The sequence below is a fragment of the Caloenas nicobarica genome, chromosome 3 (assembly GCF_036013445.1).
Source record: "Caloenas nicobarica isolate bCalNic1 chromosome 3, bCalNic1.hap1, whole genome shotgun sequence".
In the NCBI taxonomy this organism is placed as follows: Eukaryota; Metazoa; Chordata; class Aves; order Columbiformes; family Columbidae; genus Caloenas; species Caloenas nicobarica.
This window is the reverse complement of record NC_088247.1, coordinates 49,079,248-49,104,027: the sequence shown is the minus strand read 5'-3', so window position 1 is coordinate 49,104,027 and position 24,780 is coordinate 49,079,248. Positions and strand designations below refer to the sequence as shown.

Genomic DNA, 24,780 nt, shown 5'->3' with positions numbered 1-24,780 from the left:
TGGAAGAGAACAGGAACTGGTAACTTCAGAACAAGTGGTGAGAAGATTATGTCCAAGCTATGTTGTGGTTGATTTCTGTGAGGTTTTCTTCACAGACATTGGAGACCATTTGAGATGGACTTGACCCATGTGCTTGACTTGAGCGCTGGTTGCAGTAGTTAGGTCATCTGTTTTTCTTGCTTGACACAGCTGCAGTTCCTGCACTCCCTGTAATACTGCTCCTCGTCTGTGGGTTACAAGCCTTGTCAAAAGGCGTGGGGAAACTGATGGGTCAGAAATTGGCTCCCTTTAAGAAGTTATTACCTGTGTCCATTAAAGGTGTTGGCAACACTACCAGTTATCTGCTGTCCTCACCACTTCGGTATTTACAGCTGAAGAGCTGTAATTTGAAGCGCAGCATGCACATATCAATGTATGACAACATGTACAGAAATTCACATCACAGGCATGTTCCTCATATATCTCTCATATTTTGGTGACACTGTCATTTGACTTACAAAACAGGAGGCCAGGAACAGCTCTTACCAGTAGAAGCCAGATTTTTCCTGGTGGGAATGACAAAATAAAGGAGGTTATTTTATAAGCTATCTCTTCTCCCATTGCAAGTTGTTAAGATCGCCTCTTCCTCAAGGATTGTGTAATATTGAGTGTCTCTGTTGAACAACAACTTGCTTGTGAGTGCCAGAAATCAGGTTAAATCTGTAACTGAAGGTTTTTGTGATGAGCTGTTGCACATTGACCTCGTGGGATGAAAAGAACAACATTTTAAACCCCTGGAATACCCTGGAGTGTTGTTTGTCATAAACACCCTCAATCTTCCCATCACAGTGGTTTCCAAGGACATCAGAAAGGGACCACAACCTCCCTTCAGTTACTTCTGCTAATAAACCCCCTAAAATTCTGAAGTAGATCTTGGATGTGGATGGTCTCATCTTGACACGTTTTAATTATAGGTATGTTTCCTTTCTTCTTTAGATGTTCCCTGTATTTTCTGTAGCACAAGAGTTTACACACAGCACAATCCTTTGGAAAGAGAGCCACGTACTGCATGTGAACTGTACTATGACTAGGTGACTCTAGTGAAAAACAACTCAGTGAGGAATAACAGTGACTAAAAGCACAGTTATTACTTCATGTAGCATTGGTGTAACAGGACAGGAGGAAGGCAGCTTAAAGCATGTTGTGCACCTTCTGAGGCTTGAAACAAGGCAAATCTGTGACCACAACATGCTTAAGAGAGCAGACATTGCAGGCATTACATTAATAACTTTCAGAAGTGCAGCATGTGGGAGCTTGGTATTAACTTTAATAGGAGAGAATGCAATTTTCCTGTCTTTACTCTGATACATGCAGTAAAGTCATGATATTATCAGAGGCAAGCATAGAGAGAAAAGTGGGCAACAATGCCCGTGAGAGATTCCACAAAGCGAAAACTATTTGTGGACCTTTTAAGGTTTAAAAAATGGTGCTGAAAGGGATTTATCTATTTCTTACCTGCTTGACTTTTACACCCCAAATAGATCTTTCCCATACCATAATGTTGTTGAAAACTGATGAATTTATTTGTTGTAGGAGGCAAGACACTAAAAACAGCCACATAAGCAGCAAGGCAATATTTAGCCAGAATGTTTGTGTTTGGTTTTGCAAATAACTTTTTAAATAGTGTGTCTCTTTGGAGAAAGAAAGGCTTTGTTAAGGTACCAGTGCTGCATTCAGCACATACCATTTCAAACCTAGAAAATGTTCTCCAGAAAAAAACCAGGATGATTAAATTTAATGCTGATATTTATAGGGTAAAACCCAAGCAATTAAAAAATTCTTACTGAAAGCAAACGAATCTGTCCTTAGACTTACCAGTCTACATATCCCAAGAAAGTAACTGCAACAAAGTCTAGACTCAGTGTTTTAAAAGTCCTCTGCAGATGCAGAGAGACATGTGGGGGATCTTTGTCAAATGTAGTAATGCTTTCAAAACTGTTGGGTGAGGTGAGGAGGACAACACACTAGCTGTGAAAAGCAATCCTCTGCTGAACTTACTATTCAGATTCCTAGTTGTGTAATGTGTTATTTACTGATTTTGCTGGTGCAGTCAGGAGTCACCCAGAGCCAAGGAGCCTGACAAACATCTGCTTTTTCTAGGTCTGCACTGGAACAGATTGTCACCCTGAAGCCCCAACATCTGCTCTGTGCAGAGGAATAGTTGTGGCACTTGCTTGTTGCCAGAGACTTTTAAAGGCACATTTCTCTGCGAAATTGTGGAGCCTGACAACCAGTGTGGAAGCAGAAGTATTTGGGTCAGGTTTTGGAATGGAAAGGTTGACTCCCAGTGACTTTTTCTGCACCTCTTGAGAAACAAAATATGCATATGATAAAATTGGACTGACCGTACTTTCCTCCACCCCCAGCCCTGTGTTTTTCAATAGAGCAGCCGAGAAAGAGCTCGTGCAATCTGCTAGAAATGTCTTTCGTCACAGAATCATAAAATAATTGAGGGTGGAAGGAGACATTGGAGAGCGTCTGGTCCATCTCCTTACTCAGAGCAGGGACAGCTTTGAACTTGGATCTACCCAAGAAGGGAAATCAAATGTTCTGAGGAAGAAAAACCTTAAATAGGAGACCTGCACCCGCAGCAGTTTTTGCTGTATCTTGCCTAATTCTCAGAGCCCAGAGCGACTGGGCTGCTAGAGCACATCTCTTCCAATAAAACCCATTGCTAAGTTAATTACAAAGGTTTCCTGTTGTAACTTGCTTAGATAATCCTCAAACAATTTCAAATCGGTTATCCTGGTCTGCTCTGGGCAAGACAGAAAAATATAATTGAGGCTTCTTTAGAAATTGGTGTACTAAGAACAGTCATGCAGATATGGGATATGTTACATATTTACCTTTGTTAAATGATAAAGTATGATAGTATGATAATACTATTTTGCATTGTGTGCTAAAACTTTGGGAAAGGACATGTAATATATCCAAATAACAGAGCAGATTATGAAACAACTCTTATTAACATTCAGATAATGTCCCGGGAAAAAAAAAAAATTATACCCTCCTTTAATTGAAAACGTCCATATGAAATACACAAGAGCCTAGATATATTAGATTATAAATGATTGTCACAGGAGGATTTAAGCACATAATCGCCTCCTTTAATTTGATTTTAGAGGGGAAAAGAAGAGCGCGCTGCAGGCGCTGCCCGACGGGCAAGGCAGGGACCCGGAGGGACAGGAGGGACTCCTGGAAGGAGGGACTCCTTCCCTCTCCCGGAGGGAAGCGTCCCAGGCCCTGGGGCTGTGTGAGAGATCGAGAGCCCTGAAGCTGTAACACGGGTATTTATCATCTCTGCTGCCCGCTGCCGCCGAGGCGAGCCCGCCCGGCTCCCCCTGCTCGGCGGGCGCTGCTCCCGCTGCGCTCCGGCAGAAGCGGCCGCCGGGACTGGAGCTGCCGCCCGTCCCGCCGGGCACCGACCATTGGGCAGCGCCCCGCCCGCTGCGGGGCCGGCGGGCGGGGCGGGGCGCGATGTCCCGCTGGGGGCGGGCGGCGGGGACGGGTCGGGACGGCGCCTCTTCTCCGCGCCTCCCGGACAGCGAGACCCAGGCTCCCGGCTTGCTGCCGTCCCGCCATGGCTCCCAGCTCCGAGCGGCTCTTCGACTCCCTGGGACACTTCGGCAGGTACCGAGGCAACTCCGTCCTGTCCCAAGCGGGGACCCGCTCGCACGGGCGGACAGACGCGGGGACTGTCACACATCCCCCAGCAGGGACTGGCGGACACCTACACAGGCAGGGTGTCAGAGCTACCTACCCCTACAGGGACCCACAGGCACACGTGGGCTGATACGGGGAGATATCACCGCATCGCGTGTGCCGACAGCATTGCTTGTAGTGCCGGGTGGTTCTCACACACAGACTGACACACGGGCACACACACAGAGGAACTGACACATGCACTGCACACATGCGCTCACACGCACTGCACCCCGCTGTATAAACTCACACTGCACAGACAGGCACTGGCACGTGTTTGCACCACTCTGCACACCCCTGTATATAGTTTTCCATATGCATGCTGCGATGCACATGTACGGCCACACACACTATGCACATACACCTGTATACGTGCCACATTCACATATGCAGATACAACCTATTCACACGTAGGCTCACACGCCTGTAGGCACCGTGTGCGTTCATTACACTATGCACACATGCTTGGCCACTTAACAGTCACACATTTCTTAGACATACAAGCGTGCACACACACATACACACTTGTGCAACACAGAAATACACAGATGTACACACACACAGAGCCCTGGGCCCTGGAGCAGTCTGGGCACTTCAGAGGCGATAAGAGAGTACAAGCAGTACATATAGGAGTGTTGCGTGACACACGGATGGGCTGTTTCTGCATAGGGACACAGGCTTCTTGTGTGCAATAGATGGCATGTTTTTACTGAGGTTGGGCTTGTTGCATGTGATACATGGACATGGAGTATATCTATATGTATTTATTGGCAAATTATTATCTTTACAGTAGGTAGTGTGATGCATTGTGACAAGTTTTCTTTGATGTGTTTCATGGCTATGATGTGGGTGCGTACAGGTCTGAGTGTGTTGGATGGGATACACAGATGGGGGGTGGGATGTGTGCATGCTTCTGTAGCTGTTGGTGCAGGGCTGGTGTGTGAGATTGCTAATAGCAGGTAGTGGAGAAGAAACGATTGGCAAGGAAATGAAATTTTAGAGGATATGAATTGTAAGACTAAGAGACCCATCCTCACAGCAGGTTCTGTTGTGTACTTCCACTTTGCACTTATCATGGATTTTGCAGGTGCATACTCCTCAGAGCCGATGTCTGGAATAGACCCATGGGTCACATGCTGGCTATGAGTTCAATCTGTTGCGTTGCAGCGTTGTGCTTTCTAACTCGATCACTGCAGACTAGCCTAACCCACTATGTTGATCTTTTTTCTCTATCCGGGGCAGGCAGGAGCAGCATTTTGAACAAAGTCTCCTTTTAATGGGAGAAGTGCATACCTGAGATCTACAGCAGAACAGGCTCTTAATAGTATGAGTGAGCAGTAGTGGTGGGTATCCACAACCTCTGCAGATGGTTAGGATGGAAAGACTTTCTCTTTGCTTAACTGGGACCTGTGCTTAAAATACATGTTCGGCCAAGTTGTGACTTACATGCACATCTGTCTGAACAATATCTCATTCATTATCTATTCTGGGTCAGCAAGAAAAATACCTTGTTCTGTGTGGATCAGGAGAGAAATCCTAGCAATAAGTTTATTTTGCTGCTACTCTTCTGTCTTGCTTGCTCTTTGTGGGAAGCAGGCACTTGACACTGAATACTGAAATAGCACAAAAGTATTTATTCTTAACTACTGAAATAATTTTCCTACTTGAGAATATTTAACACTACTTTAGATAAAGTTTTAACAACTACTTCTTGCAGTTAAAGGGAGAACGATTCTACAGTGATAACCTCGCGTTTAGGGGCCAGATTATTTGAGATGCAGTTCAACAGGGGTTGCTTTAGGTTTAGGACCTTTGAGATGAACTGCAGTCTACCAAAATTTACATAATCATGTTCGACTCATAGCAGTTCAAGATTTCAAAGACCATAAAGCTAAAAGTAAGTGTAATAGTAGCTCCTGAAAGATGCACATATTTAAAAATTGTAAAAACCTCTTTGATACTTCTAGAGAAATTATTATACTTTGTATAAAAAGTTGCTCTTAACTGTAACTAGGAAGTCAGTTCTGATTAGTTTGTATTTATGCATCATCATGACACTGACAGATAATCGATCATTTCTTCAGTCTCACTTCTGTGCCTGGCAAAATTATGGAAAAGATTATTCTGGCAGTTACTGAAAAACATCTGAATGACAATGCAGTCATTGGTCCCAGCCAGCATGGGTTAATGAGAGGAAAGTCCTACTTAACAAACTTAATTTCTTTCTACAACAAGGTTATCCACCTAGTTGACCAAGGGAAGCCTGTTGATGTGATCTTTTTGGATTTCACCAAAGCCTTGATACCATCTCTCACAGTCTCCTCCTGGACCAGATGTCCAGCACACAGCTGGATAAACACACAATGCAGTGGGTGAGCAATTGACTGATGGGCCGGGCTCAAAGGGTTCTAGTAAATGCGGTTATGTCAGGCTGGTGAACAGTCACTTGTGGGGTTCCATAGGGATCCATCTTAGGGCCAGCACTCTTCAATGTCTTCATAAGTGACTTGGACACAGGACTTGAGGGAATACTAAGTTTGCCAATGACACAAAATGGGGCATAGCTGTTGACACTCTCAAGGGCAGAGAGGCCCTGCAGAGGGATCTGGACAAATTGGAAAACTGGGCAAACACCAACCACATGAAGTTCAACAAGGGCAAGATCTGGAGTCTGCACCTGGGACATGGCAACCCTGGCTGTATGTACAGACTGGGGGACGAGATGCTGGAGAGCAGCTCCATGGAGACGGATCTGGGGGTTCTGGTTGACAGCAAACTGAACATGAGCCAACAGTGTCCCTGGCAGCCAAAGGGCCACCCGTGTCCTGGGTGCATCCAGCACAGCATTGCCAGCCGGGCAGGGAGGTGACTGTCCCGCTCTGCTCTGCACTGGTACGGCCTCACCTGGAGCACTGGGTGCAGTTCTGGGCACCACGGGATAAAAAGGATATTAAGCTACTGGGGAGTGTCCAGAAGAGGGGTACAAAGTCAGTGAAGGGTTTGGAGGGGAAGCCATATGAGGAGCAGCTAAAGTCACTTGGTGTGTTCAGCATGGAGAAGACTGAGGGGAGACCTCATGGCGGCTACAGCTTCCTCACAAGGGGAGGAGGAGGAGCAGGTGCTGAGCTCTTCTCTTTAGTGACCAATGACGGAACCCAAGGGAATGGCAAGAAAATGTGCTGGGGAGGTTTAGGTTGGACATCAGGAAAAGGTTCTTCCCCCAGAGGGTGGTGGAGCGCTGGAACAGGCTCCCCAGGGAGGTGTCACGGCCCCAAGCCTGACAGTGTTCAAGAAGAGACTGGACAAGGCCTCAGACACACGGTGTGACCTGTGGGGTTGCCATATGCAGGGACACGAGTTGAACTCAATGATCCTTGTGAGTCCCTTCCAACTCAGGATATTCTGTGATTCTATGATTCAGTTCAAGCAATTCTTATAAGGCCCATACAACCTATGCACTACATATAGATTCTATAGATTTGCCACAGTCAGATTCTGAGCCATCCAAGCATGACTGTTAGTATTTTCAGACTGTTTTTGTTTTCTTAAACTCTGACATATGCAGTAAAGAATGGCCAGCTGTTAATGTTAATGTGTATATAAATATATGCATGGAGTATGGATGCATTATTTATGTATAATGTATATAACTCTATATAAAATCTATTCATATACTACAATATATGAATCTTTCTGTTTGATAAAGGTTATGAATTTTGCAGAATTGACATTCACATAGATGCCGACGATATGTTGCTTTCCTTGTTGACTTTCCTTCAGAAGTCCCAGCGATGCTATAATTCCTACTAGGGTCTTGAGACATGGATGAACAACTATAAAAATGTAACAGCTTCTATTTCCTTTGTCATTAAAGGCAGACTTTATGCCTGTCTTTGAATTTGGGCATGGGTAGAATCTGTGCCCCATAAATTCAAGAAGGTTGTTTTAAACATCGTCCTTGAGTCTGTCTCTGGAGCATGAGTTCACTGCTTGCTATCGAAGAGGTGATAAAAAAAAAATCCCATTTGCCTCAAAAAAACTCCTCTGTAATGAGTTGCCAGGCCTCAAAGCTCCTAATTTACCTGCATCGAACTGCACCTTTCACAGGTACAGCCGTTCCTGCCAGACTGTGTCTATGGGCTCTCCCTCACTACCCCTGCCCCTTCCCCAGTCCCTTTCTGCCCCACCACTCCAACTGTGAAAACCTGCCCAGGGGCCTGTCAGGTAAAGAGGATATAGTCACGCAGTTGTGGTCACTGGTAGCCCCTGTACTGGGAAAGGGGAGACATGACTGCTGGGTGTAAGGTTGGTGGCACAGCGCGTGCGTATATCCTGATGGGGAGATGTGCCTTGGGCCCTGCTGGGCTGGCTCACACCGCCCACACATCAAGCTCTCAGGTAAACTAAAGAGCTTTTAATAACTTTAGTGATTTTAATCTACCAGCAGGACACAGAACTTGCTTATTGGGTTGCTGGTGAGAAATAGTCTATGTATTTTGCAGCTCTGATCTATACCATGGCAGAGTGCTGGAGACATGATCTAATCAGCAATAGCTGTCTAGAGACAAACCTGGTAAGGCGTCTCTTAAGTGTGGATTAGAGTAGGTTTTGATTTCCCAGCTGGAACATCTGGTAGCTATGAGATACAGTTTACATGTTATGTAGAATTTTCTCTATCATATAGAGTTTTCAAATCTCGGCTTATACTTTAGCTAAAAGCAGGTGGTAAAAATCATCAGAGAGAGAGGGGAAGATTGGGTGTCACAGGCACTATTTCCAGGTTTTGTAATGAAGTATTTCTAGAATCTTTTAAAAGATTGTCCTTTAAAGTATTATATCTCTTACAAAATTGAGTAAGTTATCCAGATTTCCAAATGTTGGTTTTATAAATAATGTATTTTACTATCAGTTAGGCTATTTAATAAATTAACAGTAACTGCCCTTTACTGAAATGTTTGTGTATTTATCCAGTTTTTAACATCTTTACATTGTTGCCTTATATGAACCTGTTGCCTGGTCAGTGGAGTTGCTACAATTCGTAGTTTAGAAGCAATAAATACAAGGGTTAGCACTGACTGCTAGTAGGAGCAGAGAAGCAGGACAGGCTGCCTGTTTGGATAGGGTGTGCACCTGTTGCAGCCAAAGATGGAGTTCAGTAGAGATTACTACACTTATCAACCGCTTCAATATTTTCTGTTAATTTAATTGGAACTTTTCTAGTGTTCAGAAATAGATCAGAGACTACACTTGGCTCATAAAGAAAGTGGCTTGACTTTCGCAGAGATTCTTTCAGTGGATTTCTACAATGCAGACTCTGCTGGTCAGCGCTAACATCGTTTCTCTTCTCCCTGCTCTGTAGGGCTATTGGTTTACTTCTAAATTCCTACACCAAACTGTCTATCTTCTTTTCACATCTCAGAACTTTTCCAGGCTCCTATTTTCATGCTGATGCCCTTATCCTCTCTCTTGTTTCATAGCTCACAGCTCTTGTTGTGATCACATTACGTCTTCGGCAAATTGTGCTGTGTACATGATACTTCAATGAATTCTTGGGTTTGTATCAAATAACAAAGAGTCCCAAGTATCTCAAAGAACATGTCCACTGTTTCTTTTCACAAAAAGAATATCAGAATACTTTCAAGCAATGATTTTTCAAACTCATATATTTTACAGATGTCTTGAGAAGTTCTTCCCCAAGAAAAATACATTTTTCAAGCAGAGGAGTGCACTTGCTTGACATGCAAATAAATTGGTTTAGTCAGTATGGAGAAACAGACAATCATATTCAGCATTTGAACAGATTACTAGCTTTAACTTAGGAAATGGAAACATTACAGGCTTCATCTGAAAGAGTAATACATTTAGTGTTTAGTACATCCTGCACAAAATCAATATTTTTAAACAAGGTCATGTGAATTTCTGTTTAAGCTTTGAGTCATTTCCTGAAGATGAACAAAATGCTATGGTCTAGAAGTTGTTTTCAAGAGAACTTCTTTTCTCCAGACACCGGCTACTTTATACCGTGGAAAAGTTTATCGCAACATATCTGTCATTCAGTTTTCAAAATGTATAACTGGACAGCTGTTTGTGTTTACTGGAATGTGCCAGACGGAAGAATCTCATTTCTAAGTCCTCCTTTGGCTCCTAGTCAGGGGTGGTGTTTGACAGAAATGCTTGGTAAATGTTCTTCAGCTTTATAACTGCACTATATTATGTCATTTGAATCAGCCTGTGCTGATCTCAAATCTTCATAGGACAAAAAAAATATACTTGGCTACATTTCATTTTTTTTCCTTTTTTTGGTGGGAGGGTGGGCGTCCAGATATTTTGCAAAGAGTGTTTGATCCCTTTGGTTGAATAGCATCATAATAGCCTTGGAGAAGTGAGACAAGCCATGTGTTTTCACAGAACGGACTCTACCAGCTTAAACAAAGATCTTATTATCTATGCCTGACCAGGCAAAAGCAGAAATACTCTCAAGACTCAGAACCGAAGTCGGACACTGGCAAGTGCTCCTGGATAATGGTGAGAACACAGTAGCAGCCCAGTCTGCAAGAGGTCCTAACAGTATTTGCTGGGATCCAGGTCACATTGGAGGCAGTCTAGCACAGGATCTGCATAGACAAAAGTGTATTGCATCAGATTGTGCTGGCAACCTCCTCCTGCCTGTTTCTGGATTGAAAAAGTAGATTATAATAATAGAGGTAGATTAAAAAGTAGATTACAACAATAGGAAAAGAAGGAAATAAAACCAGGATGAAAATGTATTTGTCTATGGTATTATCCATTGCTCCTCTAAGGCTACAATCTGCAATACAAGCAACACTCAGACTTTAAGCTAGTAAATCAATTACGATTTGTAAACCAGCTGCTGAGATTTAAACTGAACCTCTGAAATGTTGGCAACTCCCCAGGGTGGCTTCTAGACAGAGTTATAACATGACATAGTTATGGCAGCATAAGGCAATTATTACACACAGGGAGCTAATGATCCACTGCTTCATGCCCAAAATATTATGGTGTGAATGCAAATGAAATATATAAGGCACTGCACAGTGTGTTCCCTGTAATATGGTGTCTGGGACCAGAATATCACTCCTATAAAAGCTCTGTCAATAATTTTCTTATAATAGTCATGATTTTCAGCAGTATTATGATATCTCAAAGTTGGAAGGAGATGTTTTATAAAGGGCCTCAGAAGCCTTCAGCACATGCTGTGAAAATTTCTGTGCTACCATATTGCTATGCACACCAAGAATGGAACTGAGATATGTGCACAGCTGACATTTTATTTGAGGTAGCTTGAGGCATGAAGCTATAGCAGCTGAGCAAGACTACGAGATGCTCAGCTTCTCAGAAATACATAAAAAATAGCAAGACAGAAAATATCAACTGAGGTAATTATGTCTCAGTTGCAAGGCCAAGACTGGTAAAAGTGTGATGACAAACTATCCAAGACAGAGATTTACAAGCACTATTAATGATGGTTGATCTGTCAGATTGTCCATATACTTGGAGAGAAATCTCAGCTGTCTTCGAAAAATATTGAAATTACCTAGAGAGCTAATGTGTATGTTATTATCATACATTGACAGCCAAACAATTACACTCACCTCATTCAGAGCAGATGTTCTCTGAAAATCACATGCAATGAAAATGTGGTTTGAGGAAACTAGAAGCACCATCCATTGGATCACAGACGAAACCCTTTCCTCAAGAAAATATTTACATTAGGAAGTGAGGTTGGGTTTCCTCTTCCTGTTATTTGGAGGCATTACTATTAGGTAGCAGCATCAGAAGTGCACCTCTGGCAGCAGTGTTGAGGCAGGAATAGAGGCCAAGGCCTGGAGAATAGATGGAAAATGCTGATAAGGCAGCAGAAAGTAGAAAACAAGTGCCAAAGAAGTGCTTCAAAGAACTGGGAATAATTTGCCACTCTATTAAGAGCAGTCAGCACCACGCATTGCATGGAGCTCAGTGCCATTTAAATGTCTTGTATCCATGATGGCCTGGACTTTTCCAGCCATGTTGCAAGGTCCTTCTTTTCTCTAAGTTGTGAAAGAGATTTGCAGGGATCTTGGTTCCAACTTGATCCATCTCTATAAAGCCTACGGTGGCTCTGTGGGGAAATCAGTTGCCCAAATCAAGGCACTAGTGAGCTCAGCTCAATAACTTTACAGACCTGACATCTGTCCTTAGTCACCTTGTCAAGGGGGAGAATTAGACCCTTTAAGGGCATGATCCATCTGCCTTATTGTCATTAAGTGGTTTAGGAGAAGATGGATGTTGCACCTAGATTAGTCTGTGCTTCCCCATTGCGTGAAAAGGGGATCTAGAGAAGTAGTGTAGATGTATATGGATCGCATACTGTATGCAGCATATTACTTCCAAGTGTATGGTATTCATTCTTTACTTTCAGCCTCAACTGACTAATGAAGGCTTACCTAGAAGGTTGAGATGTGGGAAATGCTTCTGGCACGACACTTTCTGTGTCACAGCATCAGCCAGCATCTTTCTCTGAAGATGATGTGAAGCAGATACCAAGAGCCTTGCATTGCTCTGCTGTATGTCAGACATCAGAAAAACTGTCACGTATGCAACAATACTAATGTTACAATGCTTGCTACGTTATTGGTTTTCCATCCACAATCCTTGTTCTCGATTCTTTGAATACAGGTAATTCCAGGAAAGATTGATTTAGGCCAGCTGTTGAAACGAGAGCATTAAGATCAGAGAAATAAGAGATCAAGCCTGCTCTGAAAACACAGGAATCCCAAAGGTACAGAAAGTGAGGGAATAAAACCTGCAACTGACTTTCTGAGAAGGAAAAAGGAAGATTAATGCAGTCATTTAGAACTTACAAAGTAGGCAGAAATGCCTTTTTTTTAGCCTTTAAATTGCAGGCATAGATCTTTATGTCCTTTATGAAAAATTACTAATAATATTCATTTAGCCCTTGTTATTAGATAAATATTAGTATATCTGTGATGTAATATTTTGTTTGTTGGATGTCTGGCTAATGCTAGAGAGAAGTCAAATACAAAAGGTGAAAAATAAGCAATAATAAATAAGCAATTTCAAAAGCATTCTCTGACACAAAGCCACTGGATGTATGGTGAAATTATACTGATGGGACCACATTTCATTTAAATAACTTATATTCATGGCTTCTATTCCAGAACAAATTATTGGCTGGATTTTTTTCTGCATCTTTGGAACTGGTTTAGGTCAGCAGTGCTGGCCAATACCGTGAAGTTGTTACAACTCCATCCTTCCAAGAGAGAGAATTTGTGTTAGTCCCAGGGTCAGAGCAACTGGAACCTCATCTCATTTACACTTGTATTTTAGGCTCTTTGGAGAACTGTCATCTTTTGTAGATAAGTGTAGCCGAGCTCAGTTCTGTCTCATTTATCCATTGAGAAGAGAGGGGGCAATTGGTACAAAAATAGATTCATGCAGAAGAATCCTAGTAGGTCTGAGCAGAATCCATCTTCTTTATTGGATTATTGTGGAGAACAAGGGCCATATATTGCTTCTAAATATTTATATAAGGTCAGAAAATGGCATTATTCCAGATTCCTTCCTTGTATGAGCTACCACGACAGAAAGATTCAAGGAAAGAATCTGAAAGTAGTGTGGAAGTATAAGCAGGTAAAAGAGCATTACAGAATATATTTAATAAGAGGTCAAAGTGCATTCTTAGCCTTGGAAACAGTTAAATCTGTAATTTGCATTTATTTGTTTTTAATGTAAATTACTTCCAATTTTAACTCTATAAAGAAGAAAGGAATTAGAATCATCTTCCTTCAATGACAGGAAATAAAAAGGTTCCCTGCTTTCCATTAAAAAATCAAGAACAATATAGAATAACTCAGTCTGTTGGTCATGGAAGAGATAAATGACCAATAAAACTAAGGAAAAATATCTTTTATTTGAGGAGATCAATAATGCTGTTGTGATTTTGACTTGTCTTCTTTAGAGAGGCTGTAGAAAATTTCTTTGTCTAATTAAAATCAAAGGCAGTATGTCAAATATCCAAGATCTATTACATCAACTTTTTGGCGTTTCATACTATTTTATGTACTCTGCAATGTGTAAATCTCTCAGAGGAGAGAAAACAGAAATATTTTTCTTGTCCACTGAAGGCATAGGCTAGCCAAATCAATATCCAGGAAAGAAGAATATCCATACTATCCATGGCCACTATGTTTAAATTAATTATGCAGATTTCTTACTTGTTTTACCTTTTCCTATGAGAACTTTCAAAAACCTATAAGAAACTGTTTTTTACAATCATCTTCCAAGCAAGGAGGAATGAATTTATGTAGAATTCAGACTGAAAATGAGATGTCTGCATCCAAATCATCTTAGGTGTTAATATGAGTAGAAACCAAAAAAAAGAGTCCTTAAAACACATAATTTAATTAAGACAACAGTAAGGTTTAATTATTTTCCAGAATAGTCTACGAAGAACAGGTTGCTAGTTGCTTCAGAATTGACAGTTTTCAGCACTGTGAAGTAGATATTCAATCCACGTTATTTGTACCTACAGCTATTCCAGGTTCAAAGTTTTGAAACAGAAATTTTAAGTGGAATAACAATTAAGTAAGCACATAATTCATATGAAAAACAATGAGCTTTATTTCGGAATTATAGACAGAAAAAAAATCAGATAAAAAAAAGTAAACTTCCATAGTTCAAAGAAAGTGAGTGCAATGTGTCAGAAAATATCTGATTTGCTAAACGGGTAAGGGAGAGTGAAATACCACAGTTTATACATGAAGTACTGCCTATGTAGATGGAATCTAAATAAAAACATTTGCATTCTATTAGATGCTTTACAAGATGTGATGTGAAATAATTTGCTTACATAAGCTGATGGAAATGCTACAGCGTGGAAGGGAATTAAATAGCTAATTTCAATTTGTCTCCCCAAAGAGAGGGTGACGAAAAGAAAACAGTGTTGCCAAAGACCCTGGAATTGAGTTTTCCCTGTAAAAAGTAATGTTAGTAATATATAATGCAGACAGAGTACATGCTAATTTTCTAAATGGTAGGTGTTCATTAAAATGCTGTTCCTAGAATGGAAGCATAAAAGTACAGAGCTGGAAGTGTTACTACTGTTAAATGCAACCACTTTCCTGTGTTTAGCACTGATCCAAATAATTCCACAACAAACACAAATAACTTTAAAACTGCATGGGCATGTTCTTTTTAAGTAAATCACCCAGTATATACCCTTGACATATGTAAAGCAGGATGGACAAGTGGCTAATTGGACTGAAATAGCCCGACTCCAGCTCTGCCTCTGGAAGGTGTTGGAATCACTATTGCAGTTGTCGTCCCCTCCTGCTTGCCTGCCCTGCTCCCAGCGGGATTGCTGCTCCACTAGTAACTGCTGGAGCCCCACGTGAAGCTGTGACCTCAAGCTCGAGGATTGCTTTGCTGGCACTTGCGTGGGTGCAAATCTACCAGAACTATAGACATTTATTTCATATTGATTTTGATAATCAAAAAGAAGGCTAACCTGAAGAAGGTTAGAAATTGATGTGCACCTTTTAATATTTGACTATTATTTTCAGTGATAGTTTTAAATTTCTGCTTTTTTCTCCTCCCTTTTATTGATTTATTTCTACTAGTTATAAGGTAGATACTATAAATATGTTAAGGAGAAAAACTGTAGTTTCTCCTCACAGCAAGCAAGCAACATATTTGGTTGGCAGTTGTTATACAGGCAGGTCTTGTAGGTCTCTCTCATCGCTAGATAATCCGTCTGTGGATGGATCCCTCCATGGCAGGTTACATAGCATTTATCTTCCTTTCACTTAAGGAGCCTAGAGCATGGTGCAAGAGCTGTGCTAATCTCTAATGTTGCCAAACTGTTCCAACTCCATTGCTGACTTCTTCAGAATCCCTTGCAGTTTAAGTGTGCAGGACAGCTAGTGAATCTAGCCCCAGCAATTAAACAGTTACCGCTCCCAGTGCTGTGCTGTCCCTCAATCAGAAGTTACTTACACAGTAAAGAGTGGAACGTGTGTGTGTATTCTGGGTGCTCGAGTGCGAATCCAGAGCCTTTGTGCCTGGTCCAGTTCTGTTGTCCCAAAAGGTGGGATCATTACCCAGCATGCAGATACCAATGCACACACAGGGTTGAGGTATTTGCTTTATTTACAGTTCTGCACAGAAAAGGGTGCTGGGCGATCTTTCACAAAGCTAGTACGTCAGAAGTAGGCTGAGTTATTATACATATTTATACATTTAAACTTTTAACCACTCCTAACATATTATACGTATTTATGCGTACTCAAAGTTCATTGGTCTAAACTTTGCTCACTTCGATTTGAAGGTACAGTCTGCTTTTATTCTTCTATGCATGCTCAGTGAGTAGTGGGTTTTTCTGAGTAGGGGGCGTTTTTTGAGTCAGAGGTCACAATCTTCCCCTGCCACCTTTACCTTTCCCCTCGTTCCTATACCCTTCATTTCTGCCTTGGCAATCATCTGTCCTTTGGCCACCAGAGCTTCGAATTCCTCATTTATCTTCCTTTTTATCCTTCAGGGGAGAGTTAAATTTCAACCGAAGGTTCAACCAAGCAAGCATCTCCACATAATACTAATCCTAAGGTCTAGGCAATAAATCATTACATTTACAGTCATATAGTAGCAAAAGCGATTCGAATTACTTATTCATCTATATCAAAATTCAAAAACCGAGACATCAGTTCCACTGTCAGTTGAAGCAGGAGATGGGGCGTTGCACTGAAGTGGCTTAGGTGTGACCACACCATCCTTCTGGCTGGCTCTCCCCTGGGTGCAGTAGCCCTTGGCAGCAAGAAACATTGGGGCATCTTGAACGGCAGCTGCTCTTTCTCCTGTGCATGTCTGTCCATAGATGAAAGCTATGCTTACTAAACTGTTGAAACCCAGCAAAATGCATCAGCTGGGTTATTTTGTCACAAGTGAGAACAGAAACCTAATGTGCATGATTTAGATAGTCAAAACCAAAGAACTGTTGCACTAATTGAAAAAAAAAAAAGTATGGCACTTAATTCTGTAGCCCTAATTTTAGATTTTTACACTGATGCAACTTTCTACATCTATGTTTAAACTGGATATCCAACACAGTATCTTCTTCCTCTGAAAACAAATTCTCGAAATAACCACCCGTTGATGTGGGCTGACTCCGTGTCTGTGTAGTTTAAACTGCCCTTAGGAGGTACTGAAATTTAAAAAGTAAATGTGTAATTGCATCACAGCTTTTTGGTTTAGAGTGGAAAGAATGCTGAATGGCTTTTCTCACATTAAAAAACAAACAAACAAACAAACAACAAAACACACAGGATGGAATATAGAGGTGAAAGTGGTTACTAAACACAAATTCGTTCAGAAATAGTAACTATCTGGAAATTTATTTCCACTGAAGCCATCCTGTTGAATGCACACTGCACAACAGAAGCATACTGTGTCTTCTGACTAAGCAATTTTCTAACAAGGTGAAGGGAAAAACAGTAAAAATAGTTGTAAAACCTATGGAATAGTACAAATATTTTGCTAATCACAGAACAGCCTTTTGACTCTATCCTACACTAAAAGGATTTTAAAATTTTTACATTAGCTTTTTAGGAGTATCTAGTAAGTCTTCCTCTCTTCTCAGACAAGGAAATAAATATTATCAGAAACATATTTTATTTAACATACGATTAGTGTCTAAAACCAAGTTTTGTCCCAGCTATATGTTGTAATAACTGACAATGGTAAAAGTATTCCGAGGTTGGGGACTTATTCTCTAACATATATGCAGCAATATCCACTTCAGGTATTTTTGCATGCCACATGTACCACCTTTCAAATAGACTTGTGCAGATTGTTTGCACAGATGCAATACAAATTGGATCAAGCAACTGATCTGGCTTGTTTGATTTATTTTTTTTTTAGTCATCATCTATTCTGACTGTTTTTTTCAAGTCGGATCAGTTTCCCAGATAAATTTCACAGCTGGTCCACATTAAAAGTACCACCAAAACTGAGGGTAGAATGCAAGGGATGAATAAATAGTGGGAAAGGAGAAGGGAGGAAATATCTTACAGTGACAGTGCCAGAGAATATGTTGTGTCATGAGATTACAGCCAGAGCAACAGTGGTCTGAGATCTAGTTCATTATTTTTATGGAATAATATTTCTTCAGTTCAGGTACTGACATGATGATATTACCAGTTGCCTTTCTTACTGGTGAGATCTTAAAATGTGTGCAGAAGAGTCAGAAAATGTAAGTATTTTTTACTATAAGCTGTAAATTGAAAAAAAGAATAACCGAGCAGAAATTTCACCAAAATATTTTAAGAAAGAGAGGAATATTTTCATGTCGTGTCTTGCTCAAGCTTTTGTGAAGACAGTTTTATGCTCATTTGACTTCTGGCATTCATTAAGTGTCTCTATACTGGAGCAGTAACCTATAAAGTCTTCTTGACTTCTATATTTGACGCTCCTGGCAAGAGTAACAAAACGTACTTGCCAAATAATTATCTCCCATGGCAAGTCACTGGAGAGATGGAAAAATACTGAGAGAGATTATCATACCTTTTAGGACAGTCATCTTTCCACAGATCTTAAAAAAAAATATTAAAAAGAAAAAAATCTGTAAAATAGGTTGTTGAAAACTACTGTTTACAACAATGTGTGCTATGTAATCTGATGTATGTGAAGATAACTGGCATATAAAGTACCCTTGCCAAAAACTGCCCTTTTTGAGATCAGTCCAGGAAAACAGATCACAGAATTTGCTTTCTTTTGGCGAATTTCAAGAGTATTTATTGCTACCACAGTGGTATTTTCTTACCATTTAGATGCATGAGCAGCAGTCTTTATTCAGGGAAATTTAATTTTTAAAAAAGGAGTTTGGTGAGGTTACTAAAGGGATTATATTACGTTTGCCTGCAAGAGAGAGATTTAAGCTTAGTAATAAAGGAGTTTCTTATCAGTCCGGTGTTCTTAAATTAAGAATTCAGGAAAAAGGTTAATATTTACAACTGGTAGCAAGGGCAGCATAGACTTTAACCTGTGCCTGAGGGTCAGTGAAACATATAACTTGTATAGGTTCTGCGTGTCCCCCTGCCCAGCACAGCCTGTGGCAGGGGCTGCTCCAGGGCCCCTGAGCGGGACCAGCTGGGCTCCCCCAGCATCGAGTCCTCCTGCAAAGAGAAGCTGCTCAGCCCTCTCCTAAGCATAGGCCCAGAAACAGCCCCAGGGTTTTAAAACTGAGAAAGAGGTCTGAGGTAAAACTTGTGCACGCAAAGGTCCAAAGGGAGGGATGCCAGGCTAGCAGTAGAGCAGGCAGCAGCTTCGTGTTCCTCCTTGCTCAGCACTGTCTGCGGCCCCAACCTCTGTTCCAGCAAACCTGTGTCCACCATGAGGCTGAGCCTGTGTCTTTCTCTGTCCCTTGTCAATCTTCAGCTGTTCTGGAAAGCAAAGTTCATTGCATCTTCAGTATTCTCCCATCCCACCTCTTGTCCTCCCTACGTACTTTTCATGCGTTCTCTATGTTGTCACTAACGACCTAATTAATTCCTTTTTGGTAGCTATGCAATTTAACAAATTGCCTGACTTCTATGCAACTGGTCTTTATGGAGTAGAATCTCTTCCTGCCCACAGGAGATTCTCAGCAGCTCATAAGGCTGGACTTTTCAATCTAGCATCAGTGGGGATGCTGTTACAACACTGCTGTACTTGGCAATGAGCAAAAGAGGGCTTTCAGGTTGTGTTTTTCTGTGTGTGTACTTTACATAAATATGTATACAGAGAGAGACTTAACCAGCCCATTGTGGAATTTTACTGGAGAGAGCAGGAGGTAGTTTTTACAGGCCGGGGAGCAGCCCATCAGTGTGGTTGCAGGGCTGTGGGATTCCTTCAGCCACTGGTACTGCCAAAATTTTCTAGCTTCAGATCAGGCCTTATTCCTCTGTGTTCCTGCTTCCCCTGCCTGCTTCTTGGCTTTTTTTTTTTGTTGAGCAGTTAGAGGTTAAAAACTGCAGTGCAATGAAGCCTGACGGATTCTGCAACAACATGGCCATTTTGATGTAAAAACGTTTTCCTGTTTGTAAATGAAGCCACGAATAGCATAAGTTATGTCTATTAGTGTAAATCTGGCATTCTGTTTGACTTTTTGTGTTCACTTAGCATAGATGCTGCAAATTAGATAAGAAAAATAATGATACTACAGAGTGGGTTTCTTCATTGGAACTGAATAAGATTTTTGTGACATTGAAAATGGAATAACGTTTTTACAAGAATCAGTTATATCTAGTTCTAAGTTAAACCCTTGGAAGATGGGCGAAATATGGCATGACACAGCTATTTCTTTAAAATAAATCCTTAATTGCTTTTTATAGAGGTGGAAATTGCTCTATAGGACAGAAAGGAAAAATGAGAAAAGGGTAAGGGACTGTAATTTGTATAGTGTTATAATGTAACTAGAAGGGAGTAACTGATAATTCTGTACAGCAAAGTGATGAAAGACAAGGAATATTTATTCAAGGTTGCACAAGGATGTTTTATAAGCTGCTAATAGTCTTAGACTGGAAAAGGGGACATTGAGATTAGATTTAATGAGAAACTTTCCAACAGAAAGATTTGACCGTGGAGCAATCTGTCAAAATGGTTATTGAAGTACGATCACAAGAAATGTTCAGGAAGAGATAAGATAAAACTCCCAAGGGAGCAGTTAGTGCAGAGATTAGCTAAACCTGATCCAAATCATAGCCTTTGTGATACTCTTGGGATTTGGGTTTTTGAAAAATAATGTAGTGTATTGGTTCATGCCATCTTCTCAGTCTGTATCCTTACAAGTTGTTATCTTTGTTCAAGCCTCTCCAATAAGAAAGGGCATAAATATATCTTTCCTGCTCAGTCTTACTTGTTAGAAGAGAAATTATGACCTTAATATTTCTTGTACTGCGAGAGCTAATTAGAAAACTCAAGATGAATGTGTGGGAGTTTGAAATTATTTAATTCTTCCTCCGTCTGGGAAATACCAACTGGGCTATCTGACACAGCTGAATTTGGTTGTTGAATTTGGTCTTGCCCTGCTACTTCTAAAACAAGTTTGTGTCTTTTGATGAGACCAGTTAAAATAAAACTAGAACAAGTAAAAAATGTTGCTGACCATTTTTGTCTGCAGGAATAGGGGGACAAAGGTTACATTTCAGAATAATATCTTTTTCTGTGGTCCAAGATAATCCAAAAGCTTTTCAGAGCACATTTAGCCTTGCTTTGATTTATGGCTAGCTGCTTAGTCCTCAAGAAGCTGTCCTCTTGAGAGAGGATTGATAGGCTTAAGGGACGCTGTAGTTACATTCGGCTTCTCTTGACCATATCTCTTATGAGGTTTGTTGGGCAAGAGCAGCACAGCACCTGTGTGAGGATTGCCTTGCAGAGTCTTCAAGAGAGAAGTGGAGCCAGCTTTTGAGCTGCCACAGTGGGTTTAGCAATCCATCCCTCTCCTCAGACTGCTCTGGAAAAGTCAGTACAGCTGTCACCAAGAGAAAGTGCGATATAAAGTACCGCATCTGAACAGCAACAATGCCATTGGAAAGACAGGATAGGCAACTGGGTTTACATTTAGCAAGGAAAGAAATAAGCTAAAAGGTAGAGGAGAATGAGGATGGTGAACTGAGTTACGTTATACAAGAGAACTGTTTAATCAAAGGTTAATTGGACATTAAGAAAATGTATCCAGCAAATTCTATTTAAATACTTTGGTTATAGATAGTTTAGAAATTAATTAGTAATTGTGATGGTAGATGATTTGAAAGTCCTAGGCTAGGTACTGTTGCAATCTTTGTTCCAGGAATTCAAGGCTAGGTTAGACACATTTTGGAGAGGAGTGATCTGAAGGTCGCATTTGTTACAGGGCCTGAAATTGCCCAGATTTTTTCCACAAGACAATTCAAGGCAATTGTTTCGTGGGCATAATTTCCTATAACTCCAGCAGATACAGCCTCTGACCATTTTTTAAAAGCTGCTTTTTGTTTCATACTATCGAGGCCCACTGCATATTACAATGAGGATGTACATAGATTAATAGAAGCTCATTAAGTGCTTCTTCAAATTAGTACAATTGATCAGCCTTCAGGAAATAAAAAACAGAGAAGAAACCAAAGCTATGTTGTCTTTTCTGAACAGAATTGTATTAATTATGTGCATAATTCTAACAATTAATTGAGGAAAAGACTCCTTATGCTTATCAGAAACTGTCTAGAATTTGCAGTGATACTAGAGTTCATTGCAAGTCTTTTCAAATTCAGAATACATGTGCAATTTGTATACTAAGATTTATTTGCATCTCAAGCATGTTTTAAAAGCTGTTAAAATGCCAAAATTCAGGCTATGCATAAATCATTCTTTTACCGTGTTTGCTTTATGATACAATCTTTAATGGATAACTGCACACCCCCTCCAAGCCAAAACCCAAACCAGTTTACAGCTATGTTTTGGTACAAAACATTTTGCACTGTTCAGATTCTATCTCTCTCTACATGTGTCTACGTGTATTTTCTCTTTGTCTTTTGGAGGCAATAAAGAGAGATGGAAGACAGATGAAATACAGTTATATAGCTACAATTAGGTGAAATAAAGGGCATAATGTGATTAGTTTGGTTTATCTGATGCACATATCTCTATCCCTTGGAACCTGAGGTTGCAACATTTTGGGTGGTCTAGCCATTCCAGTAATCTAAGGCCTTATTTTGAGGGGATGTACTACAAAGAATTGGAGGGTAGAAGGTTGCTTCTAACTAAGTGCTTAAGTTCAGAATTGTTTCTTGTTAAATGATCTCTGCGTATGGCTAAACACTTGACTAAGAGCAGCATTTATTTCCTGAGAATAGATTACTTCTGCTGCTGTGGATCTTTTCTCATCTTTGGTCCCTTGAAGCAACACTGCATAACAAACCACTAGACACTTTAACGATGTCTTCATTTACTGATCCTAACAAAACAATTATGTTGGGGCTTTTTGTCACGTATAGAGGGCTTTTCTTCAGTAAACTTTTTTCTTTCCCTTTACAGATTGCAAGCATGTGTTTATTTTGCCTCTGTTTTTCAAGCTATGTCATGTGGTATCCATTACTTAGCATCTGTGTTCATGGCTGTTACTCCTAACTTTGTATGTGGGATCCCTGGAAATGTGAGTAATGTTCTTTTCTACAACTCCTCTGAATCAAGTATAGAGGACATCTGGACACTATGGACATCAACAGAAAATTACATTGTAGTCCAGCTGGAAAATGGAGAAATTTGGGAACTTAATCAATGCAGCAGGTCCAAACGAGAAGTCGGGTTGGATGTGGCATATGAATACAATGGCAACAAGTCCATATTTTCTTGTTCTGATGGATTTCTCTATGATGATACAAAGTGGAAGAGCACTGTTGTTACGCAGTGGGATCTGGTCTGTGACCGAGAATGGCTTGCAAAATTAATCCAGCCTACATTCATGCTTGGAGTCTTGATTGGAGCAGTGATTTTTGGTGACATTGCTGACAGGTAAAGTGCCATTCTCTGAAAACTGTAGCTTCAAACTGCAGTAACTCCATGTGTATCTATCTGTTTTGTTGTTTTCATTCATTGTGTATTCATAGTTATGTATTCACAATTCAGGAGGTTTGGATATTGTTTTGTTCACAGAGGTGTTTAACTCAATTTCTTTTTCTGGTAGCAAATACTGGTTTTAAAATGTATTTGCAAATCGTTCGCTTTTAGGGTTTTTTTCCTGCTTTAGATCATCCATCGTTCTAGGCCTTGATTCCTCAAACTGCCCTGTGCAGCTAGTATTTGCCCTTAGATTTTTTTTTTAAAAAAAACAGGAATAGCAATAATTAGTAATAATAGCAACAAGCCTGGGAGTAGATTTTCACCTTGTTTTTCATGAGGAGATCTTCCTCATGGGAACATAGATTTTTATTTCTGAATATGATAAACAGCTGAAGAGCTACTGGAATGTTAAAAATCCTGTATTTTAAAATCACAAATTTCCTAACCTTTGTCACGAGTACAGCTCTGTGGGGCTGATGCAACAGCTTCGAGGGTTTGATCAGGCCCCATGTTCTGAAAACAAACACCTGTACACTATTTTTCCTTGCTGTCCAATTGTAGTTTTTCCCTGAAAGGTTAACTTAAACTTCATTCTCCTGAAAGTTAGCCCAGATAGGAGGAAAAATGGTTGTCCATGAGCTGTGCTGTAGTTTCATTTATTTACCAGCATGTACAAAGTTCTGTTTGAGCAGGAGAGTCAGTCCGTGAAGGGTCTCGACCTGAGCAGCCCCTTGCTCACAGTGCCCGGGCTGTTCTTCAGCCGCTCCCCCGCGGCATTTCCACCCGGACATTACCTGGGATCACACACCGAGATCTGGCATCAGAGCTGGACTCAGCAGCAGCAGAGAGATCCAGGATGTACGTCTGTATCCTCCTGCTTCTCTTGGTTTTCTCTCTCCACGCAAACACACGTATTCCTCCCTCAGAAGAAGGACCAGCTGTGCCCCTCTATCCATACAAGAGTCAAACCCCTAAGCTATGTTGTACTTGGTTTTATCTCAGGCAGTTTATGTACCTGTGTTTTGCTTTGAAGACTGGTTTAGCATCATTTATCTCTTTCTATAAAGAAGCTTGTTGACTAACAACACTTGTTAGTTAGGTGGAGGGTGATGTTTTATCCCACAGTAACAGTATAAGCAGAAAAAGGAGACCAGAGTGTTGTTTTCTGATTCTTGTTCATTAGCACAATGCTATGGTGCAACAGTTACAACATGGGAACGCAAAAGGAAAAATTATCTTTTTTTTTTTAAGTTTGGCTTTTAGGACACATGGAATCAATCTTGCCTCCTGATCCAAGTCTTTGTAAAACCAAATTTAATACAAAACCAGAATATAATGCCAACATTTGTTCTGCATCCCTTTAAAACATTCATAGCTTTATTAATTAATACTCAGACATGATTTATAAGGTTATGATCATATTGTTCTCATTTCCATTAATTCAAGCCATGGACA

General features: G+C 40.7%; 1 protein-coding gene across 2 annotated transcripts in view; it reads left to right on the top strand.

Moving 5' to 3' along the window:
• The first annotated feature begins 3,555 nt into the window (after positions 1-3,555).
• The window catches only part of SLC22A16 (solute carrier family 22 member 16), a 38,186-nt gene continuing 16,961 nt past the window's right edge, over positions 3,556-24,780 (top strand). For both annotated transcript variants that reach the window (XM_065632866.1, XM_065632867.1), the window contains exons 1-2: positions 3,556-3,669; positions 22,801-23,277. In XM_065632866.1, coding sequence (XP_065488938.1) covers positions 3,620-3,669; positions 22,801-23,277 — 527 coding nt within the window. In that variant the 5' untranslated portion in view covers positions 3,556-3,619. The remainder of the gene's footprint in view (positions 3,670-22,800; positions 23,278-24,780) is intronic.